The sequence below is a fragment of the Sparus aurata genome, chromosome 4 (genome assembly GCF_900880675.1).
Source record: "Sparus aurata chromosome 4, fSpaAur1.1, whole genome shotgun sequence".
Classification (NCBI taxonomy): Eukaryota; Metazoa; Chordata; class Actinopteri; order Spariformes; family Sparidae; genus Sparus; species Sparus aurata.
The window spans coordinates 19,260,361-19,271,783 of record NC_044190.1 but is presented as its reverse complement, the minus strand read 5'-3'; the positions used below and the strand labels follow the sequence as shown (position 1 = coordinate 19,271,783).

Below are 11,423 nucleotides of genomic sequence, written 5' to 3'. Positions count from 1 at the left end.
ATGTCCAAGTTAAGCGTCGCATGAGACTGTTAATTATTGGTATTTTAGAGCGCCCCTTGTTGATTATTTGTACTGTAGCAGCGTTGTCACAAAACACCATGATTTGTTTCCTGGTCCATCTACTGCTCCATAGCGAACAAGCGACTACGATAGGGTAAAGCTCATGAAGAGCAGTGGATTTGGATTCGTTACGAAGGGACTGCATTTCAGGTGGCCAGACATCTGCGAACCATTCGTTGTTGTAAAACCCCCCAAAACCAACTGAAGGGGCCGCATCTGTGAAAAACTGGAGGGAATCTGAAGACTCCACGAAGTCATTGTAAAAGAAGGAAATGCCGTTCCATTCATCACATAACAAGCCCCAGAACCGCAGATCTGAGCGACAGCCTTCATCTAAAACTACGATGTCATTTAGATTTTGAACGGAATTAGCCAATTCTAGCAAGCGTGATACAAAAGAACGACCTTGTGGAATGATACGCATAGCAAAGTTAAGATGCCCTAATAGAGATAAAAGATCTCTTTTAGAGAGAAAAGCAGCGTTAGACCAGGATTTGATAGCTTCTCTGATGCGAGTCAACTTGTCTTGTGGCAGAGATGCTTGCATTAGCATGCTATCAAGCGTGATGCCGAGAAATTCTAAGCGCATGCTAGGGCCTATTGTTTTCTCTTCTGAAAGAGGTACACCTAACTCATGGAAAAGGCTTTTGACTATGGAGATGCTGCGAGCTGGCGGGGATGAGGGAAAGTCAACTACCAAAAAATCGTCCAGAAGATGCAAGACGAAAGGGAGTTTGCAGATGTTGTAGAGGATCCAGCATAATGCTTCTGACAGGGTGTCAAAAATGCGAGGGCTACTGCGGCAACCAAATGTCAATTTAACCGAGAAGTACAACTTGGAACGCCATTTTACACCGAAAAGATGCCATTGCGAGGGATGTAGTGGCATGACTTTGAAGGCATCTACGATGTCTGCTTTCCCCAGCCATGCACCAACCCCTGCTGACTTAATCATCTGCACAGCATTATCTACAGAGGCGTAGAACAAGGAAAAGGGCTCTTGAGGGATTAAGCTATTTATACTCGGAATGAAAGAATTATGAGGAGCTGAGAGATCAATGATGAGACGTTTTTTGTTTGAATATTTCCTGGTAGCAACACCTATTGGGCTTACTCTGAAGATGGAAAAGGGGGAATTTGACAATGGACCTATCATGTAGCCCTTTTTCACCTCTTTTGCTAGGAGCTCATCTACCATTTCTGGCTCCTTGAGAGCGGACTGCAGGTTCTTAAAGACATGGGTCGCTTTTGGGAGCCAGCATAGACCTGCTAGGAATCCTTGGACTAGCCCAGTAATGAGATAATTGACAAAGCATCTGTTAGGGTGATTTGAAAGAGCTTTGGAGAGAGCTGGAACATTCACTGGAGTCGAAGGATGCTTCTCGTTTATTTCCCCGATTTTGCAGGACGAAGCCTCCGGGGACACACAGAGCGTGGGTGGCTGTCTCCACACCAGCTACACACATGCATAAATTTACAATTAGGATAAGTACAAACATTCTCATTGAAATTAATGCAGGTAGGAGTCTTGAATCCTGAAGGAAAAAATACCTGTCGCTTTGGAGGATGATTTACCTGATTTAACACAGGATTTTTTGGCTGAGGCTTCGGGGTAGACAGATCTTGAAAAGCGGTTCTTGGACAGAGGGAGGTTGTGTGGGAGAAGGAACCACAGATAGAGCAGGCTAGAGTTTTATGCCCAGTAAAATGTCTGCTGATTAGGGGCAGGTCGACTACGGACCAATCCAGTCTCTGATTGAATTTCTGAATGTACATGGCAGCTTTGGCGGAGAAGGATTTGTGGTATTCATAAAAGAGAGAACCACCGTATGAGAGACCAAGGTCTGAGATTATAGCCAAATAGGTGTCAAGTTCTTCCCTGCGTTGTGGATATTTCTCGCATATGGTGTCTCTGAAGACACCAAAGGCAACATTGAATTCTGCCATAGTTAGAGTTTTTGACAGTCTTGGATCGCTATCTTTGAGAACTACGGAAAAATCCCCGCAGTCCACAAATCTTTTGTCGGCAGATTCAGAACCGCATAACAGAATCTTCACCAGATTTACGTCCTGGCCTGTTAAATGAGAGCAGATATATATGTATATATATATATACACATATATACATATATATATTTAAATGTATACATTTCTATAGGACTTCCTGATATTAAATCATTAATAGAACAGAGTTTGCAAATAAATGATATTCTTTTAATTAAACGTATGCCTATAGATCCTCAGATAAAGATTAATAATAATTACCTGTTAGAATTTGATTCCTGAGGGAATCAGGAATTGCGGCTGCAGGGGGCAGGAACCGAGAGCCCATGGTTGGAGCTGGAACTGCAGTTCCCAGACTCCTTTGGGGTGTGACGTCAGCAGGGAGCGGGGCAGCGAGAGCCGTGTCAGAAGTTGAAGCTGATGGGCCCGTGTTGTTAATGTTAGGAGCGGAGGAGTTCGCGATTTCCAGGGAATGTATTCTGGAATTCATAACATTGAGTGCTGATTTCACTTCGAGAAGAGATGACAGGATGGCTGCTTCGTTAGAGGTGCCGGGTTGTGACTGCTTAGGTCTTTTAATGGGAATATTGACCGCGGGTCTTGGAGCGTCTGGTTGAGGAGCAGAGCGCCTCTTTGCCGCAGCTTTGCCTTTGGAAGGAGGATGAGCGGCGCCTGAGTTTAACTCTTGGGTACCGGCGGGGTTTTCTTGAACTTGAAGGTAGTTGAAGAGTTCTTCGTGGTTGAGGCCGGATGGAACTGGGATGTTGCGGGCGTATAACGCCTCCAGGATGCGGTGCACCGGCCATCCGGCGAGTCGTTTGCGGGTGGTGCGAGAGCTGCGGCGCAGACGAGGGGCATCCGATTCATTCCCGGAGTGAACCTCAGCAGACTGAGCCTGGGTTTCGGGGATGGCCCCGACTTCTTCCTCCAAGGACGGAGACTCACTCCCCAAGTCGGAGATAGTGAGAGACATAGCGATCAGCAGAGCCAGGAGGTAAGATAGCAATCGCATGAGCAATTATAGCAGTGTCTATGATTTTGAGAAGCGCTGAAAGAGCGGGCGGTGATGCTTGTGCAGAGCAACAGCAGCATTGACGAGCCAGAGGGAGAGAAGCGAAATTCATGCGTTTAAATAACCCGCTCAATAGAGAGGGTGCGTTTGTGGGATGGTCTGTGGAGAGAAGCATATCACGTGTGTATATGGCAGTGAAGCTCGAGTTGACTGCCTGAACTAGCTCGCAGGCGTCGCTTCATTTATGTTAAATTCCCTGTGATAGACTGTAGATCCCGATTCCCCTCTGTTCATGCCTGCCTCTCGTGAGACTGAGTCAAGGAGATTATTCTGTGGACAGGAAATGGTTTGACGCACTTATAGAGCTAGGGAAATGGACGGATGTGGTCGCTCATGTCAAGGCTTTTCTGGCATTGCAGTGGTCATATTAATCGCTCGCTGAAGTCAGGACAGCAGAGTCAGAGCTAGATCTTCTGCCACAGACAAATAATTCAAAGTTAAATGTAATGATAAATTGGTGTAGTTTAAAAAGAGTTATGGCTTTGACACTACACAATTTTTAGATAGAAAGATCATTTGCTTTAACTTGATTCCTTGCACAAGCTGAGAGATGTATGTACGTGGTAATACTTAATATAAAGTATGTTGTATTCATCAAAGTTGGAATCCACAGGGACCAAAGACAATACGGTTGCCCTAACAGTTCATATACAGTATGGAAAACGGACCTGTTTTTCTAATTTGCATTCCTTTATGTTGAAGCTCTTTCTCTATTGCTTTGTGAGTCTCTTCAGCTTTATCAGTGGAGGAGGAAAGCAATAACTTGTTTGAAGCCAATTAACCCGATTTGCGGACAGGTGTGCCAACTGGCAACGTCAGGGGAAAACCAATCCCTCTCTGCCTCCAGCTGGTGCTCAAAGCACATCCACCCATCCAAGTATTGTGGCTTCTGAGCTCTTCCCTGGAGGATATTGCAATATGGTTTCCATCAACACACTGAAGTGCCCTTCAACAAGGAATTGAACCCAAACTGCTCAAAGTGTGCTATGCTAGTGATCCTGACCTTTGAAAGAATATGATGCATGTCTGGCTGCTGTTTGTGTTTTCTATCACAGAGGCAAGACGCTATTGAATTTTATATAACTGTTGTAATTGTTTACAAATGTATCTCTATTATTTAAGCTTACAGATATATAATTAATCCTTGAGACACTTCTCCTCACAGTGAAGACATTGTTTCATCATACGTGACAATATGTGACAAAGGAACACCTTTAAAAATGCTTAATTATTCATGTGCCATGTAAGCTGAATTGCAATCATATGCATGCATGTCCCATAATGTGTTAACTCAATTGCGGTGTAAAAAAAAAACAAAAAACTGTATAATTCAACGTTTAACCCCCATGAACACCAAAGCCCTTCTAAATTGTTTATGAATCGGTTTGAAAAGTAAATTCTTCTGCATCGCAGCGAGACCTAATAGTGCTGTAAACCATTACTGTGAGGGCGTATGTGTATTTGCAACAATATATCACACGTAAACGCATTACATATGTTTATTAATGTATGATAGCGCATCTAAGAGGTTTTACAAAGCTTTCTGAATATCAGAGAACAGGAGTCACAGTTGTTGCATTTTTGGAACCCAAATAGATTAACTTTTTGTACAATTTGACATGAGATTCAGTTTCAGATGTTATCATTCTGAAGGTGCACACACCATACCGCATTTTTGTCAAGGACATCTGTTAGAGCCATGACATCACAGGCTAGCGAAGGAGAAGAGGTGTTAGTAATAATTCTCTCATGTGTCACTGTAAGTAAATAAAAGCTTCAAATTGTATAGCCTTGCTACTTTTTGAGACAGGTTGTTCTACTCCTTCGCCTTTTGTTCCACAGAGTAAGACATGGCAAGGCCACTGTAATAGCTGTTCGGTGTAATGCCTTGAAAATTATCCACCAAATGTGATTTCTGCAGGATGAAGTCTCACAAGTTTTGATTGTTTTCAGTGTGGGCAGGGAGAAGAGGTTTTCTAACAAAAAAAAAATTGTGTCCTAGCAGCGACCCTCCTCCATTGCATCACTCTCTATAAAGCCTTGTTATGTGTGGCAATGTTATCGAGGTTAATGCCAATAGAAGCAGGGGAATGCTTGCTTTGATGGATGGGGAAAACCGGCATTTAAACCCTGAATGCTAAGACAGACAAGGCAATCCTTTGCTGTGAGGGGAGCATGCAATGGCTCCAAATGGGATGGTGGAGAATTAATGTTATGTTTCCTCACTATGTGTTATCTAGCTTGATGGTCAAGATAGTATATTTTTCCTCTTCCTCGTCCGTCTTCTGTTTTTTTTTGTTTTTTTTGACTCTGCAGAGTAATCCATTTCCCTCAATTTCAGGTCTTGAGGCTTGCCACTAAGGGCCACGGGATCAATATTTGCCAAGTTTAAACCACAGGATTATCCGTCTGTCAGGGCTCGCAACAGAAGCTCTCAACTGTGACATAAATCTTGGACTGTCCTCCACCATTTGAGAAGGTCACACCTCCAAACAGTCTTCTTTATATTGTACACCTAAAAGACGGATTAAGCAGCCGATAATGTCACTCCTACGTATACACTGTACAATGCTACACATGCTAAGCTTTGAAAGTATTCTTATACATTTATCATATATGATTTAATCTCACATCGCCCTGCTTTGTGCCAAGTTCTCTCAATGCTGTCACATGAGCCAGTTTCTGCTGTGGTCTGGATTAATACAGTCAACGGAGACAGATTTTACTTTACTATAATGTCGAACCCTAACAACTCAGTTGCAGTATCTGAAAAAACATGCTGTAACATAGGCTATGTATTAATCATTTCTTTAGTAATAGCAGTTTACTTTGTTGTAACCTATAAATATGCTTCAAATGTTTATTTTACTATTACCGTCAATCAGCATACATCAAATAGGGAAAGTATCACAATAAAACATTGTATACATTGTCATTCTTTCTATTTCAGGATTCCAGTTATGAAGACCACGTAGCATCCTGACAATAGAGAGTATTGTTACAGTGCATACCACCAGTTCACCATCTGGCAACACGCACGTCTGGGAGCCGGAAACAGGGTGCCGATACCGAGCTGCTGTGTTTGGTGGGTAATAGAAAAATTTCCTGACCCCTTTGGCAATTACGTTGGTTATAGAGTCACCCTTTATGTGAAATCAAAAACTGTGTTCCTCTGTGACCTCATTACCTCAAGGGAAAAGTAAAAAAGTTTGTAGTGAAAGAAAAGAAAAACATACTGTATGTTGTGTGAAAATCTACTTACAGTATGTGTTCAGTGTTCCATTGTGAGTTCATTACCTACAAAGACGAAAAAACTACCTTTTATTTGTTTATAGAAGCTCCTGTATTTATAAGTAATATAATAATAGATCATATATAATTATATAATAATAAATACAACTATAATGCCATATGTGCAAAGTTTTTCAAAAGTTATTGATAATAAAGAACTCTCATAGCCATACTCTGAGGACTTCTCTTGCTCCCATTGTCATGTAGCTGAAGTCATTTCCTTTTGTGGAGAGAGAGGGAGGGAGAGGGAGAGAGAGGGAAAGAGAGAGAGAGAGAGAGAGAGAGAGAGAGAGAGAGAGAGACAGCTGTAAAAATAATCAATAAAGACAATCAGTACTGCGCGATGGACTGCGTATGGACACATCACATCTATTAATGCACCTGAAAAATAACCAAAACCGGATCTAATCTAATAAGTCTTACCCTCTTTCCTCTCGATCGACTTTGAGCTGAACTCCTCACAGCTTCCGCCTGCGATGCAAGATCTGGTCGTTTGTACCTGAAGCTCCTGCGTACTGTCTCGTAATGTCTTACTGGCAGCTGTAAAACAATTAAATGAGAGTGGTAAAAAAAACAAAACGTAAAAACGTAAGTCACAATGAAATTAAACAAGGAAGGAGAAAACAGTATAAGTTACTTACACACAATGGCGCCATTATCAGCATCATACATCTGGACTTGCAGACATAGCTCCGAGCAAATAGGAGGTCACGGCCTCGTTCTGAGGCAAGGTTAGTCTGTGAAAACCAAATGCTTGCAGCGATAAACCTCCGTGTCCCTCTGCGGCACCGAAGCGCCCTCCGTCGCCAACACTCTCAGTGGCGACCCGGCAAAGCTCCTCCCATCAGCACAGGCCTCCTCTCGACAATGGCCATGCCGCTAGCTTAGCTCCTGCTAGAGCTAGCTAGCTTAGCTCCTGCTAGCTAGCTTAGCCGAACTTGCTTCGTGTCCAATAAAACACAAACACTTCGACTGCGATGGAGAGTCCAACTCACACACTCACAGCACGTCGTCCGACAACAGTTCACAGTCCGTTAGTGATTGTACACGACACCCACAGTACACTGTTAGCTGCTCCGCACCATTAACTCTTCACTCCTTCTTCCTCACACTCCGGTCTACCCGGAAGTGTAAAATCTCTTAAAGGTCATGAACTCTCACACGTAATAAGAATTACTTTGCAACTTCTTTTAAAACATTCAGAACCCATGAAATTATATTTCAAAGTCACACATTTTTAAACAGAAATTATTTATACATTTAAATATTTTATTTATCTCAAAATATTTCATGATGGAAATGAAATGGGTGAGCTAACCTGGCTAACCTGCGGTAAGAATATGACAACAACCACAAAATCAACAGGAAGAAAGCCACATCTGCATTGTTTAGAAGCTTCAAAACATAGCAAAGCTCCCTCCATGACTTGAATGCAACGCTAATGTCATTTTTTTCGGGAATACACTACCCAAAGTGATGAGCTGGCCACAGGCTGGTAGAGGCAACAGAGTACGAAGAGGAATGTCACATTTTTTTACTTATCTAACTGCCTCTTCACTCACCGGCAATAAAAAGTGATTAAAGAAAGTTCTAAAATACAGAAAAGTTTACTTTGTGCACCTTTAAATAAGAACACTGGCATGGAAGTGAAGGAGGAGTGTCATCGAATTCAATGACGAGGCTAATTATGATGAGTTTTTAATAGTTTTTGGACCCAATGGAGGTATAGGACACATGAATAAGCTAGATCAAGCTTTGGCTACTCCGGCAGTAGTTGGTACTGGTCAGCATAAACGCTTTGCAGACAGTAAGAAAAACATAGAACATCATCAGACTTTAAGTCGTTATGTTACACATCTACATCTTACACAAAATACAAAGGCTAATGAATTTAATGTCTTTGAATAATACAGTCGACTGTTGACTACTCACAATGGATATTAACAATTCTGTTTTAATTTCTGTGAGCTAATGAATTCTCAAACTAATTTACGCCTGCATGTATCTGTTTTGCGAGAGAAGTCTGTGTATTTCTTGTAAATCATGTCCTTTACTGAAGTCAGTGATTCATTTCTTTACACATAGAATCACCCCTGTCTTTGAAAGCATTTAAGCGTGTCTAATTTGTCTAATTAAGGCATGCTTGGTTAATTATTAATATTATGCTGATCAATGTATTGTTCTGCTTTATTAGGCACTATTAGTGTAGCTGCAGTCCTTACAACATGAATGTAATGTGTATAATAGGCTAAAGACAAATAGATTTGTGTGCAAAATTACACAGGAAGATGAGCAATATTTCTAAAAATAGGCCCATCACACAGGGCAGTGTCCTTGCTCAACACCGAAGGTCAGCTGCAAACTCGACATTAATCTCCCAAAGTGCAGTCATTGCTCCACTTTGCCCTTGGAGAATAGCATGGCACATCTGTGTTCATTACTGTAATTCCTGGCCTGGTCTTATACACGGTGCATTGTTTGTTTGGCTGCTACACAATGTGGTCACATTTTTATTTGTATTGTTTTATTGTTATTATTTATAGGAAGCTCTGATTTCTCCACTGAGGAGAGCCAAGACTTGAGGTCATCACTGTTTGCTTGTCGTGTTGATCAGCCTTTTGAATTACTGGCGAAGACCTTAAACACTTGACTGACTGGTTCAGCTTCTCATTGGGAGGTACCCAAATTCCATCTGTGAGAGAACAGTCGTTGACTTGTCCTTTCCTTGGAACCAACAGACCTGGATTTTACCCCTGTGAGACCTCATTTTACCCCTGTGATGAGTCCTTGAAGGAGCCACCTGCATTGAAGCACTGATGTAGTCGTCAACATTAGGTTATCCATGAGTTGCCTGATCCAGCCCAGATTTAGGCTGGCAATCTCTGCACTCAGCTTCCAGAGACATCACAAGCATATTCATGGCCTGTGCAGATGGGGACACAGACATTAATTTTCATCCCTTGCTTCATCGGTGTGATACATATAACATAGGTAATTAAGTAAACATGGTGCCCCGAGTCTGTCGCACAGACTGCTCAACTGTCATCTTTACTGGCTGAAATCCTGTACTTTATTTCCCTTTTTGATGCGACATTGATAAATTGACGATAAATATATCAACTTAAAAACCTCAAATTAGTTGAAGTCTAGATCTAAAATCTAACATATTAGTGATACAGAGTGCAAAACCTAATAACTGAGGCAGACATTAATCAAACTAATGTCAGTTGATAAATTGTGTGTAACATAGAAACGATGCCACATCACATTAGAAGTGGTAGTAGCTGTTTTTTTTAAGGACAGATTACCACCTATAGCACTGATCTTACTGTCAACATTGTTCAAAAAGGAGGCGGGGCTGAGGGCATTCAAAAGCGATTGAATTTGACATGCTCGGGGGTCAAATCTGCCCACATGGGACACAATGGTGGTGGTTGTGAAAGTCAATGAGCCATATGCAAGTTTTTTGAGACAAACCTTGACACCCAGTCACTGAAGGTATAAAGGGGCAAAACTCACATCTTTTCAGGATTCTAAGGTTTATTTGTCAAACACACAAGTAATATGGAATGAAATGCAATGTGGCATGGCTCTAAGGTTGAGCTGAAGATTAAACGAAGAATATGGCAGATAACATTTTTAGATAAAATGATACATATTTTGGGAAAATGTATGCATATGTCCAAAGTAGTAAGTAGTAATATTTGTCGCTCTTAAAGAAGATATAAAAATTGTGTTTCACATGTAAAATCGTTTATTTCACAAAAGAAATGTCGAAAACCATATGTGGGAGTTTATGAATATTGTGTCAAATATACAGTAGCAGATTTCTAAGTAACTTATTTAAAGGATTCATCACCCGGAAATCGCAATTTCTCTCGTTAAATCATGCATATTGGTGTTGGACCTCTGTTGAAACTTGCCTGAAAAGCGGCTTGAATTTGAAAGTGGCTTAATTTTTTTCGCTTTGGCTCTTTTTCCAAACAGGAATAGCGCACAGTAGTGCACGTTCCTAAAGCACGAGATTTTGACTCTGCTCCTGTGGTGACGTTACCACAGGAGGCTACTTGCATATGCATCGGCTCACAGCCGTCCTCAGCCAGAGTGAGCACGCCGAATCTGCTTATTTCTCTTATTCTCTTATTTCGGAAAAAAAAAGAATTTACCATTCAGAGACATCCTGCTGTAAACGTGTCTCTTCCACCGTCTCTGCCTCTTCACTCTCCCGTTCGGTTTCCGATTCTGGCTCGTACATAAATGCCTGAATTCCGTAAGGTTCGTCATTTAGTGTGTGCGCCATGACAGCGGGCTGTTTATGTTTTGGAGTCTGTGTGTGCATGCAGGCTTGCCCCCGATTCCGGCTCTGTCCTTCCTGCGGCCAATCAACGCGCGCCTCATTACATATTAATACAATGCACATCCGGACCGGTTAAAACCTCGCGCATAATCTCGCATGAGAAAGTCGCAGTATGAAAAAGTGTCAGAACAAGCTCTATGTTTGATTTTTTTTTTTTTTTTAATTTCTAATAAGTTTTGAGAATTGATCCAAAGCGATCCAAGAGGGACTGGATATGTAAAAAACCAGGTGATGACTCCTTTAAAAGCAAAAATTAGATGGCGAAATAGTTTTAACCAAACTGGTAATATTTATCATGATGCGTCTTTGATTCACCATACAGTACTTGCAGTCACAGTTTTACTCACTGAAACTGGAACAACCCATTCCCGCATCTGCTACAGTCTTCCACTGTTAGCTTGGGGAGGGTTAAGACCGCAATATGTCCCTTCCAATACATGCGGAGGCACCAGCTGCTTATTTGTGCTGCTTATTTTTACCTGTCACAGGACACCTTCACCAGGAGGGCGGAAGACGCACAAAGGTTAACAAAGCATACACAACAGTATGCTGTGGAAAAGGAGAGCAGCAAAGTATACATGGACGTCATGTCCACACGCGAAAACACTTGTATTGTTCTTTAAAACCTTATTTTGTGGG

General features: G+C 41.7%; 1 protein-coding gene across 1 annotated transcript; it reads right to left on the bottom strand.

Moving 5' to 3' along the window:
• Positions 1–228: 228 nt before the first annotated feature.
• On the bottom strand, positions 229–3,326 carry LOC115579872 (uncharacterized). Its single transcript, XM_030413573.1, has 2 exons — positions 2,326–3,326; positions 229–2,135 (listed from the first exon to the last, which is right to left on the bottom strand). Exons 1-2 carry the CDS (start codon positions 3,074–3,076, stop codon positions 1,447–1,449), a joined length of 1,440 nt encoding a protein of 479 aa, XP_030269433.1. The 5' UTR covers positions 3,077–3,326; the 3' UTR covers positions 229–1,446.
• Positions 3,327–11,423: the final 8,097 nt, after the last annotated feature.